Source organism: Pelophylax lessonae (assembly GCF_965119305.1).
Source record: "Pelophylax lessonae genome assembly, chromosome: 4".
Lineage (NCBI taxonomy): Eukaryota > Metazoa > Chordata > Amphibia > Anura > Ranidae > Pelophylax > Pelophylax lessonae.
Window position 1 is genome coordinate 677347910 of NC_138771.1, and position 25667 is coordinate 677373576.

Here is a 25667-nt window from a genome sequence, read left to right on the forward strand (position 1 = left end):
TCACTCACCCACACACTTCACTCACCCACACACTTCATTCACCCACACACTTCATTCACCCACACACTTCATTCACACACTTCATTCACACACTTCATTCACCCACACACTTCATTCACCCACACACTTCACTCACCCACACACTTCACTCACCCACACACTTCACTCACCCACACACTTCACTCACCCACACACTTCACTCACCCACACACTTCACTCACCCACACACTTCACTCACCCACACACTTCACTCACACACTTCATTCACCCACACACTTCATTCACCCACACACTTCATTCACACACTTCAATCACCCACACACTTCATTCACCCACACACTTCACTCACCCACACACTTCACTCACCCACACACTTCACTCACCACACACTTCACTCACCCACACACTTCATTCACCCACACACTTCATTCACACACACACTTCATTCACCCACACACTTCACTCACCCACACACTTCACTCACCCACACACTTCATTCACCCACACACTTCATTCACCCACACACTTCATTCACCCACACACTTCATTCACACACTTCATTCACACACTTCATTCACCCACACACTTCATTCACCCACACACTTCACTTCACCCACACACTTCACTCACCCACACACTTCACTCACCCACACACTTCATTCACCACACACTTCATTCACCCACACACTTCATTCACCCACACACTTCATTCACACACTTCATTCACCCACACACTTCATTCACCCACACACTTCACTCACCCACACACTTCACTCACCCACACACTTCATTCACCCACACACTCATTCACCCACACACTTCATTCACCAACGTCATTCACACACTTCATTCACCCACACACTTCATTCACCCACACACTTCACTCACCCACACACTTCACTCACCCACACACTTCACTCACCCACACACTTCACTCACCCACACACTTCATTCACCCACACACTTCATTCACACACACTTCATTCACCCACACACTTCACTCACCCACACACTTCACTCACCCACACACTTCATTCACCCACACACTTCATTCACACACTTCATTCACCCACACACTTCATTCACCCACACACTTCATTCACACACTTCATTCACCCACACACTTCACTCACCCACACACTTCACTCACCCACACACTTCACTCACCCACACACTTCACTCACCCACACACTTCATTCACACACTTCATTCACCCACACACTTCATTCACCCACACACTTCATTCACACACTTCATTCACCCACACACTTCATTCACCCACACACTTCACTCACCCACACACTTCACTCACCCACACACTTCATTCACCCACACACTTCACTCACCCACACACTTCACTCACCCACACACTTCATTCACCCACACACTTCACTCACCCACACACTTCACTCACCCACACACTTCACTCACCCACACACTTCACTCACCCACACACTTCATTCACCCACACACTTCATTCACCCACACACTTCATTCACCCACACACTTCACTCACCCACACACTTCACTCACCCACACACTTCACTCACCCACACACTTCACTCACCCACACACTTCATTCACACACTTCATTCACACACTTCATTCACCCACACACTTCATTCACCCACACACTTCATTCACACACTTCATTCACCCACACACTTCATTCACCCACACACTTCACTCACCCACACACTTCACTCACCCACACACTTCACTCACCCACACACTTCACTCACCCACACACTTCACTCACCCACACACTTCATTCACCCACACACTTCATTCACCCACACACTTCATTCACACACTTCATTCACCCACACACTTCATTCACCCACACACTTCATTCACCCACACACTTCACTCACCCACACACTTCACTCACCCACACACTTCACTCACCCACACACTTCATTCACCCACACACTTCATTCACCCACACACTTCATTCACACACTTCATTCACCCACACACTTCATTCACCCACACACTTCACTCACCCACACACTTCACTCACCCACACACTTCACTCACCCACACACTTCACTCACCCACACACTTCATTCACCCACACACTTCATTCACCCACACACTTCATTCACCCACACACTTCATTCAAATGTCAATCCAATCACACTTGGTCTTTCAGAATACACACCACCGTTACTCCTTTTCTTTTCGGGGATCTTGTGGCTACCCTGGAGAAAAAGAGGGGAACCTCCATACATACCGATCGAGAAACTCTACAAAAAATGAAATGTAAGCAACTATATAACACAGACTATACAGCCGAAATTGCCTTAAACATTTTGACACTAATAAAGACTAATATCTTTATACAGGGAGTGCAGAATTATTAGGTGAATGAGTATTTTGAGCACATCATCCTCTTTATGCATGTTGTCTTACTCCAAGCTGTATAGGCTGGAAAGCCTACTACCAATTAAGCATATTAGGTGATGTGAGAAGGGGGTGTGGTCTAATGACATCAACACCCTATATCAGGTGTGCAGAATTATTAGGCAACTTCCTTTCCTTGGGCAAAATGGGTGAAAAGAAGGACTTGACAGGCTCAGAAAAGTCAAAAATAGTGAGATATCTTGCAGAGGGATGCAAAGCTTCTGAAGCGTGATCATCGAACAATCAAGCATTTCATTCAAAATAGTCAACAGGGTCGCAAGAAGCGTGTGGAAAAACCAAGGAGAAAAATAACAGCCCATGAACTGAGAAATGCCAAGATGCCACCAGTTTGGCCGTATTTCACTGGAGTGCCCAAAAGCACAAGGTGTGCAATACTCAGAGACATGGCCAAGGTAAGAAAGGCTGAAAGACGACCACCACTGAACAAGACACACAAGCTGAAACCTCAAGACTGGGCCAAGAAATATCTCAAAGGTTTTATGGACTGATGAAATGAGAGTCTTGATGGGCCGTGGCTGGATTGGTAAAGGGCAGAGAGCTCCAGTCCGAGGTGGAGGTGGAGAACTGGTTTGGGCTGGTATCATCAAAGATGAGCTTGTGGGGCCTTTTCGGGTTGAGGATGGAGTCAAGCTCAACTCCCAGTCCTACTGCCAGTTTCTGGAAGACTCCTTCTTCAAGCAGTGGTACAGGAAGAAGTCTGCATCCTTTTCATGCAGGACAATGCTCCATCACACGCGTCCAACTACTCCACAGCGTGGCTGGCAAGAAGAAAAGCGAATGACATGGCCTCCTTGTTCACCTGATCTGAACCCCATTGAGAAGCTGTGGTCCATCATCAAATGTGAGATTTACAAGGAGGGAAAACAGTGCACCTCTCTGAACAGTGTCTGGGAGGCTGTGGTTGCTGCTGCACGCAATGTTGATGAAAACACTGACAGAATCCATGGATGGCCGGCTTCTCAGTGTCCTTGTAAAGAAAGGCGGCTATATTGGTCACTGAATGTCAGAAATGTAGATTTGTCAATGTTGAGATGTTATATTGGAATCATTGAAATGGGTATTCTGTATATTTGATTTTTGTTGCCCAGTAATAGTCACCTGACACACAGATATCCCCCGAAAACTAAAAACTACTTCCAGAAATAGTCAGCTTTGATATGAATGAGTTTTTTGGGTTCATTGAGAACATGATTGTTGTTCAATAATAAAATTAATCCTCAAAAATACTCAATTACCTAATAATTCTGCACCCCCTGTAGATATGGTGAAATCCTTGAAAAAGGCATAGCCGCTTAGGCAGACGAAACGCGTTGGAACATCCAACACCCATGGATGGCAGGACATTGTGTTTCTATTCACAGTGTCACACCTTTTTTCTTTTCTTGCACCACCATGGATGGGCCTCTTACCCACCCAGCACGTAATACCTCATGTAATATACACGCTGTCATTTATGTTTTATCATAAACATGAAAATCTCATATTGCTTTTTGCTTCTTACTTTATTACCTCAAAGTCCCACACACTGCTCCGAGGATTACCAGGGATCTTTAACCTAAAAACCTCGCTTCTCTACAGCTCAAAACCCAAATCACATTACAGATGGGACCAGGAGCTACATGCAGGGGGCCCCTTAGGGGAGTTCTTCGTTAGGCCTGCGTATTCGAAGTACAGGGGGGAGGGGCCAGAGGAGCCCAGGTTGGTTACATTATGGGAGGAGCCCGGGTTGGTTACATTATGGGTGGAGCCCGGGTTGGTTACATTATGGGTGGAGCCCGGGTTGGTTACATTATGGGTGGAGCCCGGGTTGGTTACATTATGGGTGGAGCCCGGGTTGGTTACATTATGGGTGGAGCCCGGGTTGGTTACATTATGGGTGGAGCCCGGGTTGGTTACATTATGGGAGGAGCCCGGGTTGGTTACATGATGGGTGGAGCCCGGGTTGGTTACATGATGGGTGGAGCCTGGGTTGGTTACATTATGGGTGGAGCCCGGGTTGGTTACATTATGGGTGGAGCCCGGGTTGGTTACATTATGGGTGGAGCCCGGGTTGGTTACATTATGGGTGGAGCCCGGGTTGGTTACATTATGGGTGGAGCCCGGGTTGGTTACATTATGGGAGGAGCCCGGGTTGGTTACATGATGGGTGGAGCCCGGGTTGGTTACATGATGGGTGGAGCCCGGCTTGGTTACATGATGGGTGGAGCCCGGGTTGGTTACATGATGGGTGGAGCCCGGGTTGGTTACATGATGGGTTTTTCAGTACTTCCATGTAATGGTGTAAAGCTTGCTGGGTAACCAGCACTGGCCAATCCCCTTTCTTCCTGTAGATGATATTTTGGGATGGTGAGATTTATGTAATTAAAGGGGGACTCCTCACCTGCACTGTTCTCCTCCCCTTCCTCCTCCTCCTCCTCTTCCTCGTCGTCCTCGTGTGGTGGAGGCTGACAGGACAGGACGGTGATCTGAGTACATTTCCCATACAGGTCCACCACGGCCCACACTCCTGGGGGGATCCCACTGGCAGCGGCTCCGCAGTCTCTCCCGTTCACCCATAGGTGGAGCTCTCCGGACAAAGTACGCTGAACTCCCACCCGATCTCCCTCACCCAACTGATCCAGATCCTGTCCGTACTCCTCCATGATGGAGCGCCCATCCTCCAGCACCGAACAGCCCGACACAATCCAGGAGCCGCCCTTCAGACCGGTGGCACTGCTGGGGAAGTCCAGGAGGGAGGGGTCTTGTGTGGTCAGGCCGATCTCCATAGAGCCGCTCCATGAGTTCATCTGGGGGGAGACATAAGAGATACTGGTAACTGTACACGGGGGAGGGGAGACACCACACAGGGGGTAGAAGGAAAACACCAAGGAATGTGGCTGAATATGTAGGGATTGATGGTGGGAGCAGAGGGAGAGATTGTCCCTGAGGTGGGCTTTCCGGCTTTCCCTACCCTTAGGTGGAAGATCTCATCTCTTTGGCTTTTCTCCCAATCAATAGCCCCTCCCCTGAGGTGGAAGATCTGATCTCATTGGCTCCCCCCCCCCTCCCCCCACAATTAGCCCCTCATTTTGGCTTTTACCCCAAAAAAATAGTCCCTCCTCTGAATTGTCAGATCTGATCTCATTGGCTTTTCCCCCAAAAAATAGTCCCTCCCATGAATTGTCAAATCCGTCCCTAATTACTTTTCCCCATTGATTAGTTCCTCCCCCGAGGTGTCAGATCTAATCTCATTGGCTTTTCCCCAATGCTTAGTCTCCACCCCACCAAGGCAGCAGATTAAATCTAGTTGGCTTGTCCCAATGATTAGTCCCTCCCCTGAGGTGTCAGATTCGATCTCATTGATTAGTCCCTCCCCCGAGGTGTCAGATCCGATCTCATTGATTAGTCCCTCCCCCGAGGTGTCAGATCCGATCTCATTGGCTTTTCCCCAATGATTAGCCCCTCACCCGAAGATGCAGATCTGATCTCATTGGATTTTCCCCTAATAAATAGCCCCTCCCATGAATTGTGAAATCTGTTCCTAATTACTTTTCCCCAATGATTAGTCCCTCCCCCGAGGTGTCAGATCCGCTCTCATTGATTAGTCCCTACCCCGAGGTGTCAGATCCGATCTCATTGATTAGTCCCTCCCCCGAGGTGTCAGATCCGATCTCATTGATTAGTCCCTCCCCCGAGGTGTCAGATCCGATCTCATTGATTAGTCCCTCCCCCGAGGTGTCAGATCCGATCGGTGTCAGATCCGATCTCATTGATTAGTCCCTCCCCTGAGGTGTCAGATCCGATCTCATTGGCTTTTCCCCAATGCTTAGTCTCCACCAAGGTGGCAGATCAAATTGTGATGGCTTGTCCCAAGGATTAGTCCCTCCCCCGAGGTGTCAGATCCAATCTCATTGATTAGTCCCTCCCCCGAGGTGTCAGATCCGATCTCATTGATTAGTCCCTCCCCCGAGGTGTCAGATCCAATCTCATTGATTGGCCTCTCCCCCGAGGTGTCAGATCCGATCTCATTGATTAGTCCCTCCCCTGAGGTGTCAGATCCGATCTCATTGATTAGTCCCTCCCCCGAGGTGTCAGATCCAATCTCATTGGCTTTTCCCCAATGCTTAGTCTCCACCAAGGTGGCAGATAAAATTGTGATGGCTTGTCCCAAGGATTAGTCCCTCCCCCGAGGTGTCAGATCCAATCTCATTGATTGGCCTCTCCCCCGAGGTGGCAAATCTGATCTGACTGGCTTCTCTCCATTGATTTGTTCCTCCCCCATGGAGCCAGCAGAGGTCAGAGGTCAGTGAGAAGACAGTTATGCGGCCCGTAGGCCAAACACTGACACATGACAGACCTCGGGGTCAGGAGAACTAGGTGGGGGGAGGGGTAGGAGTAAAGGGAGGGAGGAGTTTTACAGTGGGGATGAGGGAGAGGAGCAGAAAAGTAGGGAGGAGCTTTACAGCAGGAGGAGCAGTACAGTGCTGAAAGGGAGGAGCTTTACAGTGGGGAAATGAGCAGTGCTGGGGTACAGTAGGGGAAGGAGCCATATAGGACGGAGGAGGGGCACTGAACAGCGGGGGAGGGTTAGTGCGGTACACAGCCTGGCCCCCAGGGGACCCCCTCCTCACATCCATTTTGTAGAAAAGGGAAAGTAGGGGGAGGGGCAGTACAGTGGGGAGGAGGGGGAAGAGCAGGAAAGTAAGGAGGAGGATGTGGGGGAGGAGCCTTAAAAAAAGGAGGAGAATGAGAGGGAAAGGAGCTTTACAGTGAGGCTATATAGGGGGAGGAGCAGTACAGTGGAGAGGGGGAGGGGCTATACAGGGGGAGGAGCAGTATAGTGGAGAGGGGGAGGGGCTATACAGGGGGAGGAGCAGTACAGTGGAGAGGAGCTATACAGGGGGAGGAGCAGACAGTGGAGAATCAGTACAGTGGAGAGGGGGAGGGGCTACAAAGGGGAGGAGCAGTACAGTGAATAGGGGGAGGAGCAGTATAGGAGAGGGGCTATAAAGGGGAGGAGCAGTAGAGTGGAGAGGCGCAGTACAGTGGAGAAGGGGAGGGGCTATAAAGGGGAGGGGCTATAAAGGGGAGGAGCAGTACAGTGGAGAGGGGGAGGAGCAGTACAGTGGAGAGGGGGGAGGGGCTATAAAGGGGAGGAGCAGTACAGTGGAGAGGCGCAGTACAGTGGAGAAGGGGAGGGGCTATAAAGGGGAGGAGCAGTACAGTGGAGAGGGGGAGGAGCAGTACAGTGGAGAGGGGGGGAGGGGCTATAAAGGGGAGGAGCAGTACAGTGGAGAGGGGGAGGAGCAGTACAGTGGAGAAGGGGAGGGGCTATAAAGGGGAGGAGCAGTACAGTGGAGAGTGGGAGGAGCAGTACAGTGGAGAGGGGGGGAGGGGCTATAAAGGGGAGGGGCAGTACAGTGGAGAAGCTATAAAGGGGAGGAGCAGTACAGTGGAGAGGGGGAGGGGCTATACAATGGAGAAATGAGGAGTGTTGGGGTAGAGTAGTGGGAGGAGCCATACAGGGCGGGGGAGGGTGAGTTTAGTACCCGGCCCTGCCCCCAGGGACCCCCCTCCCCCTTACCTTGCGGTCCAGGCGGACGGTGAAGACCTCCCCGGGGCACAGCGGCCTCCCGCTCAGGACCAGGCCTTGGTTGAACTCCTGGGCCGGCTGTTTGCGGGTGGCGGTCCGGTTCTGGTTGCTCAGGATCACCAGCTTACCGGTGCGGGGATGAAGCTCCGCCATGACAGCCGCTTTACGGCCGCAGCCCCGGCGCTTTACGACGTCACCAGGGAGACGAGTCTGACAGGCTACACACCGGAAGTCCGGGGCGCGGAGGGCGGAAGCGCCGCTGCGGTTGGCGGAAGTCGAGCTGATATAGGCCGGACGTGACGTTCCGGAAGTCCAGGTGGTGGATCCCGGAAGTGACGTAGGCTGTATCGGAGCGCCGCCGGAAGTGAGCGGTGCGTATATCGGGAGAGGAGCTTCCCGCCAGCTGAGCTCACCGGAACCGAGAGACACCGGCGAGAGGTGACCCCTCCCCCCACCTGAGAGCGCCCCTAACCGGAGGGACACGACCATGTCTCCGCCCTCTTACATGACAGCCCCTAACTCTCACTCCTCCCCAATCAGAGGGCCCCAACTGTCACTCCTCCCCAATCAGAGGGCCCCAACTGTCACTCCTCCCCAATCAGAGGGCCCCAACTGTCACTCCTCCCCAATCAGAGGGCCCCAACTGTCACTCCTCCCCAATTAGAGGGCCCCAACTGTCACTTCTCCAATTAGAGGGCCCCAACTGTCACTCCTCCCCAATCAGAGGGCCCCAACTGTCACTTCTCCAATTAGAGGGCCCCAACTGTCACTCCTCCCCAATCAGAGGGCCCCAACTGTCACTTCTCCCCAATCAGAGGGCCCCAACTGTCACTCCTCCCCAATCAGAGGGCCCCAACTGTCACTCCTCCCCAATCAGAGGGCCCCAACTGTCACTCCTCCCCAATCAGAGGGCCCCAACTGTCACTCCTCCCCAATCAGAGGGCCCCAACTGTCACTCCTCCCCAATCAGAGGGCCCCAACTGTCACTCCTCCCCAATTAGAGGGCCCCAACTGTCACTTCTCCAATTAGAGGGCCCCAACTGTCACTCCTCCCCAATCAGAGGGCCCCAACTGTCACTTCTCCAATTAGAGGGCCCCAACTGTCACTCCTCCCCAATCAGAGGGCCCCAACTGTCACTTCTCCCCAATCAGAGGGCCCCAACTGTCACTCCTCCCCAATCAGAGGGCCCCAACTGTCACTCCTCCCCAATCAGAGGGCCCCAACTGTCACTCCTCCCCAATCAGAGGGCCCCAACTGTCACTCCTCCCCAATCAGAGGGCCCCAACTGTCACTTCTCCAATTAGAGGGCCCCAACTGTCACTCCTCCCCCAATCAGAGGGACCCAACTGTCACTTCTCCCCAATCAGAGGGCCCCAACTGTCACTCCTCCTCCAATCAGAGGGCCACAACTGTCACTCCTCCCCAATCAGAGGGCCCCAACTGTCACTTCTCCAATTAGAGGGCCCCAACTGTCACTTCTCCAATTAGAGGGCCCCAACTGTCACCTCTCCAATTAGAGGGCCCCAACTGTCACTCATCCCCAATCAGAGGGCCCCAACTGTCACTTCTCCAATTAGAGGGCCCCAACTGTCACTCCTCCCCAATCAGAGGGCCCCAACTGTCACTTCTCCCCAATCAGAGGGCCCCAACTGTCACTCCTCCCCAATCAGAGGGCCCCAACTGTCACTCCTCCCCAATCAGAGGGCCCCAACTGTCACTTCTCCAATTAGAGGGCCCCAACTGTCACTCCTCCCCCAATCAGAGGGACCCAACTGTCACTTCTCCCCAATCAGAGGGCCCCAACTGTCACTCCTCCTCCAATCAGAGGGCCCCAACTGTCACTCCTCCCCAATCAGAGGGCCCCAACTGTCACTTCTCCAATTAGAGGGCCCCAACTGTCACTTCTCCAATTAGAGGGCCCCAACTGTCACTCCTCCCCAATCAGAGGGCCCCAACTGTCACTCCTCCCCAATCAGAGGGCCCCAACTGTCACTTCTCCAATTAGAGGGCCCCAACTGTCACTCCTCCCCCAATCAGAGGGACCCAACTGTCACTTCTCCCCCAATCAGAGGGCCCCAACTGTCACTCCTCCCCAATCAGAAGGCCCCAACTGTCACTTCTCCCCCAATCAGAGGGCCCCAACTGTCACTCCTCCCCAATTAGAGGGCCCCATCTGTCACTTCTCCAATTAGAGGGCCCCAACTGTCACTCCTCCCCAATCAGAGGGCCCCAACTGTCACTTCTCCCCCAATCAGAGGGCCCCAACTGTCACTTCTCTCCCAATCAGAGGGCCCCAACTGTCACTCCTCCCCCAATCAGAGGGCCCCAACTGTCACTCCTCCCCCAATCAGAGGGCCCCAACTGTCATTTCTCCCCCAATCAGAGGGCCCCAACTGTCACTCCTCCCCAATCAAAGGGCCCCAACTGTCACTTCTCCAATTAAAGGGCCCTAACTGTCACTCTTCCCCCAATCAGAGGGCCCCCAACTGTCACTCTTCCCCCAATCAGAGGGCCCCCAACTGTCACTCTTCCCCCAATCAGAGGGCCCCCAACTGTCACTCCCCCCAATCAGAGGGCCCCCAACTGTCACTCTTCCCCCAATCAGAGGGCCCCCAACTGTCACTCCTCCCCCAGACCTGAGGGCCCCAACTATCACTTCTCCAATTAAAGGGCCCCAACTGTTACTTCTCCCCAAATTAGAGGGCCCTAACTGTCACTCTTCCCCCAATTAGAGGGCCCCAACTGTCACTTCTCCCCCAATCAGAGGGCCCCAACTGTCACTCCTCCCCAATCAGAGGGCCCCAGCTGTCACTTCTCCAATTAGAGGGCCCCAACTGTCACTCCTCCCCCAATGAGAGGGCCCCAACTGTCACTCCTCCCCCAATCAGAGGCCCCCAACTGTAATTTCTCCCCAATCAGAGGGCCCCAACTGTCACTCCTCCCCCAATCAGAGGCCCCCAACTGTAATTTCTCCCCAATCAGAGGGCCCCAACTGTCCTTTCTCCCCCAATCAGAGGGCCCCAACTGTCACTCCTCCCCAATCAAAGGGCCCCAACTGTCACTTCTCCAATTAAAGGGCCCCAACTGTTACTTCTCCCCCAATTAGAGGGCCCTAACTGTCACTCTTCCCCCAATCAGAGGGCCCCCAACTGTCACTCCCCCCAATCAGAGGGCCCCCAACTGTCACTCTTCCCCCAATCAGAGGGCCCCCAACTGTCACTCCTCCCCCAGACCTGAGGGCCCCAACTATCACTTCTCTAATTAAAGGGCCCCAACTGTTACTTCTCCCCCAATTAGAGGGCCCTAACTGTCACTCTTCCCCCCAATTAGAGGGCCCCAACTGTCACTTCTCCCCCAACCAGAGGGCCTCAACTGGCACTCCTCCCCCAATTAGAGGGCCCCAACTGTCACTCCTCCCCAATTAGAGGGCCCCAACTGTCACTCCTCCCCCAATCAGAGGGCCCCAACTGTCACTTCTCCAATTAGAGGGCCCCAACTGTCACTCCTCCCCCAATCAGAGGGCCCCAACTGTCACTCCTCCCCCAATCAGAGGGCCCCAACTGTCACTCCTCCCCAATCAGAGGGCCCCAACTGTCACTCCTCCCCAATCAGAGGGCCCCAACTGTCACTCCTCCCCAATCAGAGGGCCCCAACTGTCACTCCTCCCCAATCAGAGGGCCCCAACTGTCACTCTTTCCCCAATCAGAGAGCCCCTAACTCTCACTTCTCCCCCAATCAGAGGGACCCAACTGTCACTTCTCCCCCAATCAGAGGGCCCCAACTGTAACTCCTCCCCAATCAGAGGGCCCCAACTGTTACTTCTCCCCCAATTAGAGGGCCCCCAACTGTCACTCTTCCCCCAATCAGAGGGCCCCCAACTGTCACTCTTCCCCCAATCAGAGGGCCCCCAACTGTCACTCTTCCCCCAATCAGAGGGCCCCCAACTGTCACTCCTCCCCCAGACCTGACTGTTCAATCCTTCTATGGTCCTCAGTCCTCAGTGATCTTCCATGTTCAGTTCTTGTATGGTCCTCAGACCTCAGTGATCTTCCATGTTCAGTTCTTGTATGGTCCTCAGACCTCAGTGATCTTCCATGTTCAGTCCTTGTATGGTCCTCAGTCCTCAGTGATCTTCCATGTTCAGTCCTTGTATGGTCCTCAGTCCTCAGTGATCTTCCATGTTCAGTCCTTGTATGGTCCTCAGTCCTCAGTGATCTTCCATGTTCAGTCCTTGTATGGTCCTCAGTCCTCAGTGATCTTCCATGTTCAGTCCTTGTATGGTCCTCAGTCCTCAGTGATCTTCCATGTTAGGTTCTTGTATGGTCCTCAGACCTCAGTGATCTTCCATGTTAGGTTCTTGTATGGTCCTCAGACCTCAGTGATCTTCCATGTTCAGTTCTTGTATGGTCCTCAGACCTCAGTGATCTTCCATGTTCAGTCCTTGTATGGTCCTCAGTCCTCAGTGATCTTCCATGTTCAGTCCTTGTATGGTCCTCAGACCTCAGTGATCTTCCATGTTAGGTTCTTGTATGGTCCTCAGACCTCAGTGATCTTCCATGTTCAGTTCTTGTATGGTCCTCAGACCTCAGTGATCTTCCATGTTCAGTCCTTGTATGGTCCTCAGTCCTCAGTGATCTTCCATGTTCAGTCCTTGTATGGTCCTCAGTCCTCAGTGATCTTCCATGTTAGGTTCTTGTATGGTCCTCAGACCTCAGTGATCTTCCATGTTAGGTTCTTGTATGGTCCTCAGACCTCAGTGATCTTCCATGTTCAGTTCTTGTATGGTCCTCAGACCTCAGTGATCTTCCATGTTCAGTCCTTGTATGGTCCTCAGTCCTCAGTGATCTTCCATGTTCAGTCCTTGTATGGTCCTCAGTCCTCAGTGATCTTCCATGTTCAGTCCTTGTATGGTCCTCAGTCCTCAGTGATCTTCCATGTTAGGTTCTTGTATGGTCCTCAGACCTCAGTGATCTTCCATGTTAGGTTCTTGTATGGTCCTCAGTCCTCAGTGATCTTCCATGTTAGGTTCTTGTATGGTCCTCAGACCTCAGCGATCTTCCATGTTCAGTTCTTGTATGGTCCTCAGACCTCAGTGATCTTCCATGTTCAGTCCTTGTATGGTCCTCAGTCCTCAGTGATCTTCCATGTTCAGTCCTTGTATGGTCCTCAGTCCTCAGTGATCTTCCATGTTAGGTTCTTGTATGGTCCTCAGACCTCAGTGATCTTCCATGTTAGGTTCTTGTATGGTCCTCAGTCCTCAGTGATCTTCCATGTTAGGTTCTTGTATGGTCCTCAGACCTCAGCGATCTTCCATGTTAGGTTCTTGTATGGTCCTCAGTCCTCAGTGATCTTCCATGTTAGGTTCTTGTATGGTCCTCAGACCTCAGTGATCTTCCATGTTAGGTTCTTGTATGGTCCTCAGTGATCTTCCATGTTCAGTCCTTGTATGGTCCTCAGACCTCAGTGATCTTCCATGTTCAGTCCTTGTATGGTCCTCAGACCTCAGTGATCTTCCATGTTCAGTCCTTGTATGGTCCTCAGACACTGGTGAAAAGTCCCCATGTATTGCCTAACGCTGAGTTCCTTCTTCTTTCTCCTCTTAGTGTGATATTTGTTCGTCATCATGCCGGCTCTTCTGGAGAGACCCAAGCTGACCAATACCATGGCCCGAGCCCTGCATCGGCACGTTATGATGGAGCGGGAACGCAAGCGACAAGGTAAGCCATCCTATTGGTGTAGTTGTAGCAGAAGGAGGGTGTGGCCCACACATTCTTACCTCCATCTTGTCTTCTGATTTGTACAGAGGAGGAGGAGGTGGATAAGATGATGGAGCAGAAAATGAGAGATGAACAAGAGAGGAGGAGGAAGAAAGAAATGGAGGAGAGAATGTCCCTGGAAGAGACCCGGGAGCAGGTAAAACCACAATTCTGATTGGTCCAATCGCCTCATAAATAAAGCTGGTAGGAGCTTCTCTCCACTGACGTCAGCTGAGAGGCCAGCACCCTCCCCCACACAGAGGTGCTTGTAATAAAGCAGGGGTAGGGAACCTACAGTGCAGGGGCCGTATGTGGCCCCCAAAGTCATCTGGTCCGGCCCCCCGTGCAGCTGAGTCTGTGTCTCTCAGCTGATTTGTCAGAATGGAGCCAATGATTCCTCTATAGTTCCTGCTCCGTTCTGACAGTCTGAGTGAGTCACAGGCAGAGTGATATCAAATGCACTCCGCCTGTCACCAATACAGGAAACATCGCCTCTTACAGCCAGAGCCAGCAGTACCAGCCAGAGCCAGCAGTACCAGCCAGAGCCAGCAGTACCAGCCAGAACCAGCAGTACCAGCCAGAGCCAGCAGTACTCACAGCAGTACCAGCCAGAAGCAGCAGTACCAGCCAGAACCAGCAGTACTCACAGCAGTACCAGCCAGAAGCAGCAGTACCAGCCAGAACCAGCAGTACTCACAGCAGAGCCAGCAGTATTCACAGCAGAACCAGCAGTACCCACAGCAGAACCAGCAGTATTCACAGCAGAACCAGCAGTATTCACAGCAGAACCAGCAGTATTCACAGCAGTACCCACAGCAGAACCAGCAGTACACACAGCAGTACCCACAGCAGAACCAGCAGTACACACAGCAGTACCCACAGCAGAACCAGCAGTATTCACAGCAGAACCAGCAGTATTCACAGCAGAACCAGCAGTATTCACAGCAGTACCCACAGCAGAACCAGCAGTATTCACAGCAGAACCAGCAGTATTCACAGCAGTACCCACAGCAGAACCAGCAGTACACACAGCAGTACCCACAGCAGAACCAGCAGTATTCACAGCAGAACCAGCAGTACTCACAGCAGAACCAGCAGTATTCACAGCAGAACCAGCAGTATTCACAGCAGTACCCACAGCAGAACCAGCAGTATTCACAGCAGAACCAGCAGTATTCACAGCAGTACCCACAGCAGAACCAGCAGTATTCACAGCAGAACCAGCAGTATTCACAGCAGAACCAGCAGTATTCACAGCAGTACCCACAGCAGAACCAGCAGTACACACAGCAGTACCCACAGCAGAACCAGCAGTATTCGCAGCAGAACCAGCAGTATTCACAGCAGAACCAGCAGTACACACAGCAGTATTCACAGCAGAACCAGCAGTACACACAGCAGTACCCACAGCAGAACCAGCAGTATTCACAGCAGAACCAGCAGTACACATAGCGGTACCAGCCAGAACCAGCAGTACCCACAGCAGAACCAGCAGTACTAGCCAGAGCCAGCAGTACCCACAGCAGTACCAGCCAGAGTCAGCAGTACCTACAACAGTACCAGCCAGCAGTACCTACAACAGTACCAGCCAGCAGTACCTACAACAGTGCCAGCCAGCAGTACCTACAACAGTGCCAGCCAGCAGTACCTACAACAGTACCAGCCAACAGTACCTACAACAGTGCCAGCCAGCAGTACCTACAACAGTGCCAGCCAGCAGTACCTACAACAGTACCAGCCAACAGTACCTACAGCACAGTACCAGCCAGCAGTACCAGCCTGAGCCAGAAGTACCCACAGCAGTACCAGCCTGAGCCAGCAGTACCCACAGCACAGTACCAGCCATCAGTACCAGCCTGAGCCTGCAGTACCCACAGCAGTACCAGCAAGCAGTACCTACAGCACAGTACCAGCCTAACTCAGCAGTACCCACAGCAGTATCAGCCTGAGCCAGCAGTTCTCACATCGCAGTACCAGCCTGAGCCAGCAGTACTCACATCGCAGTACCAGCCTGAGCCAGCAGTACCCACAGCAGTATCAGCCTGAGCCAGCAGTACCCACAGCAGTACCAGCCTGAGCCAGCAGTACTCACATCACAGTACAAGCCAGCAGTACCCACAGCAGTACCAGCCAGCTGTACCCACCAGCATTACCAGCCAGCTATACCCACCAGCAGTACCTGCCAGCAGTTCTTTTCAAAACTTACAACCACAAAAAAGTCGACTGCGCTCCAGATTGACCGACGCAAACCTGGAAAACCAGTTGCGAGTAGCAATATCCTCGATACCAGCTAACATCACACACCTCACCAAAGAGAAGCAGTTGCAGCCATCACATCAGGGGTAAGTTAATTAAATGTTTGACCAAATATAACAGGCTAATTTTTAAGGTGATCATTTTTTACGGCCCCCGAATGATTTTATAAATACCCAAATGGCCCTTGGCAGGAAAAAGGTTCCCCACCCCTGTAATAAAGGATTGAAAACTCCCGAAAGGTCCATTGAAGGGTTCCTGGAAGAGGGATCAGAATGATGGAAGTGGGGATCTGAGAGGAACCAGTGCCGGCACCGAGAGAAAGAATAATCTCCTTATTGAAGTGTATTTCTCCTTATTGAAGTGTATTTCCCCTTATTGAAGTGTATTTCCCCTTATTGAAGTGTATTTCCCCTTATTGAAGTGTATTTCTCCTCTTATAGATCATGAAGCTCCAGGAGAAGCTGAACAAGTTACAGGAGGAGAAACATCAACTCTTCCTGCAGCTGAAGAAAGTTCTTCATGAAGAGGAAAAGAGGAGACGGAAGGAACAAAGGTGAGACTGGACAGAGCCCTGCAATGTAAATAAGGATGGATGGGGTCCACACAGTGAATGAGGCTGGATGGGGCGCACACACAGTGAATGAGGCTGGATGGGGTCCACACAGTGAATGAGGCTGGATGGGGCGCACACACAGTGAATGAGGCTGGATGGGGTCCACACAGTGAATGAGGCTGGATGTGGTCCACACACAGTGAATGAGGCTGGATGGGGTCCACACAGTGAATGAGGCTGGATGGGGTCCACACAGTGAATGAGGCTGGATGGGGCGCACACACAGTGAATGAGGCTGGATGGGGCGCACACACAGTGAATGAGGCTGGATGGGGTCCACACACAGTGAATGAGGCTGGATGGGGTCCACACACAGTGAATGAGGCTGGATGGGGCGCACACACAGTGAATGAGGCTGGATGGGGCGCACACACAGTGAATGAGGCTGGATGGGGCGCACACACAGTGAATGAGGCTGGATGGGGCGCACACACAGTGAATGAGGCTGGATGGGGTCCACACACAGTGAATGAGGCTGGATGGGGTCCACACACAGTGAATGAGGCTGGATGGGGTCCACACACAGTGAATGAGGCTGGATGGGGTCCACACAGTGAATGAGGCTGGATGGGGCGCACACACAGTGAATGAGGCTGGATGGGGTCCACACACAGTGAATGAGGCTGGATGGGGCGCACACACAGTGAATGAGGCTGGATGGGGTCCACACAGTGAATGAGGCTGGATGGGGCGCACACACAGTGAATGAGGCTGGATGGGGTCCACACACAGTGAATAAGGCTGGATGGGGCGCACACACAGTGAATGAGGCTGGGTGGGGCCCACACACAGTGAATGAGGCTGGATGGGGCGCACACACAGTGAATGAGGCTGGATGGGGCGCACACACAGTGAATGAGGCTGGATGGGGTCCACACACAGTGAATGAGGCTGGATGGGGTCCACACACAGTGAATGAGGCTGGATGGGGTCCACACACAGTGAATGAGGCTGGGTGGGGCCCACACACAGTGAATGAGGCTGGATGGGGTCCACACACAGTGAATGAGGCTGGATGGGGCGCACACACAGTGAATGAGGCTGGATGGGGTCCACACACAGTGAATGAGGCTGGATGGGGTCCACACACAGTGAATGAGGCTGGATGGGGCGCACACACAGTGAATGAGGCTGGATGGGGCGCACACACAGTGAATGAGGCTGGATGGGGCCCACACACAGTGAATGAGGCTGGATGGGGCCCACACACAGTGAATGAGGCTGGATGGGGCCCACACACAGTGAATGAGGCTGGATGGGGCCCACACAATAGGTAGTGGAGAGAGGTCTATGTGGTGATTGGAGAGAGGTCTATGTGGTGATTGGAGAGAGGTCTATGTGGTGATTGGAGAGAGGTCTATGTGGTGATTGGAGAGAGGTCTATGTGGTGATGGTGATTGGAGAGAGGTCTATGTGGTGATTGGAGAGAGGTCTATGTGGTGATTGGAGAGAGGTCTATGTGGTGATGGTGATTGGAGAGAGGTCTATGTGGTGATTGGAGAGAGGTCTATGTGATGATGGTGATTGGAGAGAGGTCTATGTGGTGATTGGAGAGAGGTCTATGTGGTGATTGGAGAGAGGTCTATGTGGTGATTGGAGAGAGGTCTATGTGGTGATGGTGATCGGAGAGAGGTCTATGTGGTGATTGGAGAGAGGTCTATGTGGTGATTGGAGAGAGCTCTATGTGGTGATTGGAGAGAGGTCTATGTGGTGATTGGAGAGAGGTCTATGTGGTGATGGTGATTGGAGAGAGGTCTATGTGGTGATTGGAGAGAGGTCTATGTGGTGATGGTGATTGGAGAGAGGTCTATGTGGTGATGGTGATTGGAGAGAGGTCTATGTGGTGATGGTGATTGGAGAGAGGTCTATGTGGTGATAAGAGAGAGGTCTATGTGGTGATTGGAGAGAGGTCTATGTGGTTATTGGAGAGAGGTCTGTGTGGTGATTGGAGAGAGGTCTATGTGGTGATTGGAGAGAGGTCTATGTGGTGATGGTGATTGGAGAGAGGTCTATGTGGTGATTGGAGAGAGGTCTATGTGGTGATGGTGATTGGAGAGAGGTCAATGTGGTGATTGGAGAGAGGTCTATGTGGTGATCGTGATTGGAGAGAGGTCTATGTGGTGATTGGAGAGAGGTCTATGTGGTGATGGTGATTGGAGAGAGGTCTATGTGGTGATGGTGATTGGAGAGAGGTCTATGTGGTGATGGTGATTGGAGAGAGGTCTATGTGGTGATGGTGATTGGAGAGAGGTCTATGTGGTGATGGTGATCGGAGAGAGGTCTATGGGGTGATAAGAGAGAGGTCTATGTGGTGATTGGAGAGAGGTCTATGTGGTTATTGGAGAGAGGTCTATGTGATGATTGGAGAGAGGTCTATGTGATGATCGGAGAGAGGTCTGTGTGGTGATTGGAGAGAGGTCTATGTGGTGATTGGAGAGAGGTCTATGTGGTGATGGTGATTGGAGAGAGGTCTATGTGATGATTGGAGAGAGGTCTATGTGGTGATGGTGATTGGAGAGAGGTCTATGTGGTGATGGTGATTGGAGAGAGGTCTATGTGGTGATTGGAGAGAGGTCTATGTGGTGATTGGAGAGAGGTCTATGTGGTGATTGGAGAGAGGTCTATGTGGTGATGGTGATTGGAGAGAGGTCTATGTGGTGATTGGAGAGAGGTCTATGTGGTGATTGGAGAGAGGTCTATGTGGTGATTGGAGAGAGGTCTATGTGGTGATGGTGATTGGAGAGAGGTCTATGTGGTGATTGGAGAGAGGTCTATGTGGTGATTGGAGAGAGGTCTATGTGGTGATTGGAGAGAGGTCTATGTGGTGATTGGAGAGAGGTCTATGTGGTGATTGGAGAGAGGTCTATGTGGTGATTGGAGAGAGGTCTATGTGATGATTGGAGAGAGGTCTATGTGGTGATGGTGATTGGAGAGAGGTCTATGTGGTGATGGTGATTGGAGAGAGGTCTATGTGGTGATTGGAGAGAGGTCTATGTGGTGATTGGAGAGAGGTCTATGTGATGATGGTGATTGGAGAGAGGTCTATGTGGTGATTGGAGAGAGGTCTATGTGGTGATGGTGATTGGAGAGAGGTCTATGTGGTGATGGTGATTGGAGAGAGGTCTATGTGGTGATTGGAGAGAGGTCTATGTGGTGATTGGAGAGAGGTCTATGTGGTGATCGGAGAGAGGTCTATGTGATGATCGGAGAGAGGTCTATGTGGTGATTGGAGAGAGGTCTATGTGGTGATGGTGATTGGAGAGAGGTCTATGTGGTGATTGGAGAGAGGTCGATGTGGTGATGGTGATTGGAGAGAGGTCTATGTGGTGATTGGAGAGAGGTCTATGTGGTGATTGGAGAGAGGTCTATGTGGTGATCGGAGAGAGGTCTATGTGATGATTGGAGAGAGGTCTATGTGATGATTGGAGAGAGGTCTATGTGATGATCGGAGAGAGGTCTATGTGATGATCGGAGAGAGGTCTATGTGGTGATTGGAGAGAGGTCTATGTGGTGATGGTGATTGGAGAGAGGTCTATGTGGTGATTGGAGAGAGGTCTATGTGGTGATTGGAGAGAGGTCGATGTGGTGAGGGTGATTGGAGAGAGGTCTATGTGGTGATTGGAGAGAGGTCAATGTGATGATTGGAGAGAGGTCTATGTGATGATCGGAGAGAGGTCTATGTGATGATCGGAGAGAGGTCTATGTGATGATTGGAGAGAGGTCTATGTGGTGATTGGAGAGAGGTCTATGTGGTGATTGGAGAGAGGTCGATGTGGTGATGGTGATTGGAGAGAGGTCGATGTGGTGATGGTGATTGGAGAGAGGTCTATGTGGTGATTGGAGAGAGGTCTATGTGGTGATTGGAGAGAGGTCGATGTGGTGATGGTGATCGGAGAGAGGTCGATGAGGTGATGGTGATTGGGCGTTCTGTACATTATGGATTGATACAAATGCTGTAAATGAAGAATGCTGTCAGAAATTGAAGTGTTTATTTTTATCAATTTACAAAATGCAAACTGAGCAAATAGAAAAATCCAATAAATATTTGGGGTGACCCCCCTTTGCCTTCTTCTAGGGACACTTGCACGCAGTATTTGAAGGACCTCGGCAGGTAAGTTGTTTTATCTACATCTTGGAGAACTAAGCACAGATCTTCTGTGGATGTCGGCTGCTTCCAATCCTTCTGTCTCTTCAAGTCATCCCAGACAGACTCCATGATGGTGAGATCAGGGCTCAGTGGGGGCCAAACCATCACTTCCAGAACTCCTTCTTTACACTGAAGATAGTTCTTAATGACAGAGGCTGGCTGTTTGGGGTGGTTGTCCTACTGCAGAACAAATTTTAGGGACAAGCGCACATAGTCATTAGAGTAGAGGGCGGTGTCAGTAGAGCAGCGTCGTTGGGGGGCAGTGGACGGCATTGGTAGAGTGTCAGTAGAGCAGTGTACGGCATCGGTGGGGGCAGTGGATATCTTCAGTAGAGCAGATGACGTCGGTAGGGGGCAGATTGTGATGTCAGTAGAGCAGATGACGGTGTCGGTGGGGGGCAGATTGTGATGTCAGTAGAGCAGTGTCGTTGGGGGAGAGGAGGGCATCGATAGTGTCAGTAGAGCAGTGTCGTTGGGGGCAGTGGACAGCATTGGTAGAGTGTCAGTAGAGCAGTGTACGGCATCGGTGGGGGCAGTGGATAGCTTCAGTAGAGCAGATGACGGTGTCGGTGGGGGGCAGATTGTGATGTCAGTAGAGCAGATGACGGTGTCGGTGGGGGGCAGATTGTGATGTCAGTAGAGCAGTGTCGTTGGGGGAGAGGAGGGCATCGATAGTGTCAGTAGAGCAGTGTCGTTGGGGGCAGTGGACAGCATTGGTAGAGTGTCAGTAGAGCAGTGTACGGCATCGGTGGGGGCAGTGGATATCTTCAGTAGAGCAGATGACGTCAGTAGGGGGCAGATTGTGATGTCAGTAGAGCAGATGACGGTGTCGGTGGGGGGCAGATTGTGATGTCAGTAGAGCAGTGTCGTTGGGGGAGAGGAGGGCATCGATAGTGTCAGTAGAGCAGTGTCGTTGGGGGCAGTGGACAGCATTGGTAGAGTGTCAGTAGAGCAGTGTACGGCATCGGTGGGGGCAGTGGATATCTTCAGTAGAGCAGATGACGGTGTCGGTGGGGGGCAGATTGTGATGTCAGTAGAGCAGTGTCGTTGGGGGAGAGGAGGGCATCGATAGTGTCAGTAGAGCAGTGTCGTTGGGGGCAGTGGACAGCATTGGTAGAGTGTCAGTAGAGCAGTGTACGGCATCGGTGGGGGCAGTGGATATCTTCAGTAGAGCAGATGACGGTGTCGGTGGGGGGCAGATTGTGATGTCAGTAGAGCAGATGACGGTGTCGGTGGGGGGCAGATTGTGATGTCAGTAGAGCAGTGTCGTTGGGGGAGAGGAGGGCATCGATAGTGTCAGTAGAGCAGTGTCGTTGGGGGCAGTGGACGGCATTGGTAGAGTGTCAGTAGAGCAGTGTACGGCATCGGTGGGGGCAGTGGATATCTTCAGTAGAGCAGATGACGGTGTCGGTGGGGGGCAGATTGTGATGTCAGTTGAGCAGTGTCATTGGGGGAGAGGAGGGCGTCCATGGTGTCAGTAGAGCAGTGGACGGCGTTGGTGGGGGGATTGGAGGACAGCATCAGTAGGGCGGCGTTGTTAGGGGCAGTGGATGGCGTGGGTAGAGCAGAGGACTGCGTTGGTGGGGGCAGATGATGGAGTCAGCAGAGCAGCGTCGTCGGGAGCAGTGGATGGCTGTAACGGAACCGCGACCCACACTGTGTTTGTGGGCTTCCGTCAGCATACGGCTTCCTACAGTCTGAACATGGATATCAAATTTTCCAACCACCTTACATACAAAACTAGCCTGATCTTAGCTTGTATGTATCTGAAAACATCAACTACTTTATTGAACAGTTTATACACACATGAGGACCTCCCCCTCCTGATCAGATTACCCCATTAGGTCACATTCCTGATTACATTATCCTATGCAGATGAAATTGTATACAGAAATAGAATTAACCTGAACTAATTATCTAGCCATCTGGAAAGAAACAATATGTGAGTTCATTAACAATGGGACAGACAGGCTTAACAGAATCTACATCACACCTCAATATACAGACAATAGGAAGAGACCACCAGTGACAGACTGTCCGTCTCTGACATTGAAGAACATGGAACAGAGACCAATGTGATTGGCTCTTTCAATGAACATGTTCAGAATCAAACAGGCCAGGAATAGTCTTCATATCTATTGAGAAATATGGTTGATAAATATTGCTGTCCCATTTGATGTATTTCAACCATATTCTCAGTGTCCATTAAGTAGCTGCCTATCATTTCCTTGGTCGCCCTGTGTCACTAATAGACACAGGGTGACTTACACATAAGAGGGGCGTAGGGAGCTGAGACGGGGATTTCCCAACCTCTCTAAGGTAAGCTGGGTTCCACAGGCCCCATAACCAAAGTGACTCCCGTCACATCTCAGGAGGAGATCTCAAACGGGTTGACTTTGAAGTTAGTCCATAGTTCCCATTCCCCAATGTCTGTACCCACACAGTACCCCAAACAAATTGTCCGGAACACAGCGTTACTCACCAAGCCAACCTCTGCCTCTCTTGTAGAACATACCTACCGCTGGGGAGAAGCATGGACTGGCCCTTCTCCCAGGAGTTCTTTCAGCTGCTGTAGAGAAGACAGGGTGGTGGGGCTCACTTCCTCATGCTGTTGGGGATGTGGGTCGACTGCCCAGCATCCCTGGGGTATACAAGTGAAGACTGCAGTCCCATCCACTTTCTCAGGAAAGCCATTCTTTGTTAGTCGAGGGCAGAGGCCAGCAGCACTCTTCCCTGTTACCAGCACTTTAGCTGGGTTGGTGTCATCATTCTGGGGGCGCCGTCTGCTGCTGGGAAGGGGAGTCAGCTGCTCCATCTTCCTTACCCTCATCTGGCTGTTGGGACAACCTTTCTCTGGTACCATCTCCCAGGTGAACAGATCCTGGCTGGGGAGGGAAGGCAGTTTCCTCCGCTCTGACTGTTGGGGAGGGAGGACGACGATCTTCTCCCCCTGGATCCTGATCTGCTGCTGGGGTGAGACCACCACCTTCTCACCCTGGGCCTCTGGAACTGCCACAGGTGTGGGGCAGAGGTCTTGGACCCTATGTCCAGTTGTCAGCGCTTCAGCTGGAAAAGCTTTTTATAACTCCACAGATGCTGCTGGCAGGAAATCCCATGTCCCTGTCAGTGGTGTAGGAGAAAGGTCAGCTGCCTCTTCTCTCAGGGATTCTGAAGTTGGTGTTGGGCAGAGTTCATTGATGTTAAGCCCTGATGCCCGCTGTTCCGCAGGGAAGTAAACTGAAAAGTCAGTGGCCTTGCACACATCTTCCTGGGTCACCAATTGTTGCAACCAGAGGTTAGCAGTGCTATGCCTGGATGCCCGCTCTTCTGCTGTAAGCTCATTGGGATGTTCCTCGAAAGAAGAGTCTATTAAATCCTCAGTCTCTGGAATTGCTTAAAGTCCAGGGCACAGGCTGGTGTCACTCGGGCCCAGTGCCAACACTTTGGCAGGTGATTTATCATCCATATCATCCTCCGATGAAAAGTCAATCAAATCTGTAATCCGTGGTTGTGGCTGGGTAGTGGGACCGACCATCTCCACCCCCAGTGCTGTTGGCTGCTGCTGGGACGAGGGACCTACAATCTCCTCTCCCAGGAACGCTGGCTGGTGCTGGGTAGTGGGACCGACCATCTCCACCCCCAGTGCTGTTGGCTGCTGCTGGGACGAGGGACCTACAATCTCCTCTCCCAGGAACGCTGGCTGGTGCTGGGTAGTGGGACCGACCATCTCCACCCCCAGTGCTGTTGGCTGCTGCTGGGACGAGGGACCTACAATCTCCTCTCCCAGGAACGCTGGCTGGTGCTGGGTAGTGGGACTGACCGTCTCGACTCCCAGTGCTGTCGGCTGCTGCTGGGAACGAGGGACCTACAATCTCCTCTCCTGGTAACACTGGCTGGTGCTGAGCAGAGTCTAGCAGCCGTCTGTAGGCGATCTCCAGCTCCCATTCGGCCAGAAACTCCATATCTTCCAGTGCCCAGAGCACTTCTGAGATGTTCAGGATCTTTTCTCTAGAATCCATAATTTCCTCTAACCACCACTCCAGATCGCTCCCAAAGTTAGGGTCCTCTGACCACTTCTCTAATGACAGTCCCAGGCCACTGTAGTCAAAGCCTTCCCTTGGGCTGTCGTCCGCTGTCCATGGGCACACTTGGGTTACATACCAGCTGAGAGCTCTGTAGCTCTTGTCCAATCGTATCTCCTCCTGGACAAGCCTGCTTAACTCAGCTTTCCATTCCTTGTGCAGTTTATCTCCCAAAACCAGCACCCACAATCCATACTGCGACCAGTACCTTTCCTGGATGGAGGGGAGGATTGTTCCATGGTTTCGCTGCTCATGGGCTAGCGTTTCCTTCCAGAGTTCAAAGCAGATTGAATCATCCCATCCTAGCAGGACCTGCTCTGACACCGGTCCCCTGTGCTGTATCCACATTTCTCGCAACCTCCTTCTGAATACCTCTTCCATGGTGGCTGGTATCTGTACCTCTCCTCCTCTGTTATCTGAAACCTTGGATCCCAGTGGATGTTTGGATGTCACAGACTGCAAGAAGCATCCCACCGCTGCCACCAGTGTAATGGAACCGCGACCCACACTGTGTTTGTAGGCTTCAGTCAATATACGGCTTTCTCCAGTCTAGAACATAGATATCAGATATTCCAGCCACCCTACATACAAAACTAGCCGACAACTTAGCTTGTATGTATCTGAAAACATCAACCTCTTTATTGAACAGTCTCACACAATATATAAACACACATGAGGACACCCCCCCCTCCTGATCAGATTACCCCATCAGGTCACGTGCCTGATTACATTATCATATGCAGATGAAATTGTATACAGAAATAGAATTAACAGAACTAATTATCTAGCCATCTGGACAGAAACAATATGTGA

At 51.9% G+C, this 25667-nt stretch overlaps 2 protein-coding genes across 4 annotated transcripts in view; one reads left to right on the forward strand and one right to left on the reverse strand.

Moving 5' to 3' along the window:
• The window catches only part of NEURL4 (neuralized E3 ubiquitin protein ligase 4), a 98596-nt gene extending 90307 nt beyond the window's left edge, over nt 1-8289 (reverse strand). Inside the window, exons 1-2 of the mRNA XM_082255884.1 lie at nt 7991-8289; nt 4733-5213 (exon numbers count right to left, since the gene is read on the reverse strand). Of these exons, the coding sequence (XP_082112010.1) occupies nt 4733-5213; nt 7991-8152 (643 nt within the window). The 5' untranslated portion in view covers nt 8153-8289. The remainder of the gene's footprint in view (nt 1-4732; nt 5214-7990) is intronic.
• Nucleotides 8290-8318: 29 nt separating this feature from the next.
• Nucleotides 8319-25667, forward strand: part of GPS2 (G protein pathway suppressor 2) — a 45088-nt gene continuing 27739 nt past the window's right edge. The window contains exons 1-5 of one of the 3 annotated variants that reach the window (XM_082255881.1): nt 8320-8437; nt 13604-13717; nt 13804-13913; nt 16453-16565; nt 20701-20736. In XM_082255881.1, coding sequence (XP_082112007.1) covers nt 13624-13717; nt 13804-13913; nt 16453-16565; nt 20701-20736 — 353 coding nt within the window. In that variant the 5' untranslated portion in view covers nt 8320-8437; nt 13604-13623. Of the gene's footprint in view, nt 8438-13603; nt 13718-13803; nt 13914-16452; nt 16566-20700; nt 20737-25667 lie in introns of all 3 variants that reach the window. The other 2 variants (XM_082255883.1, XM_082255882.1) reach the window with 2 other exon arrangements.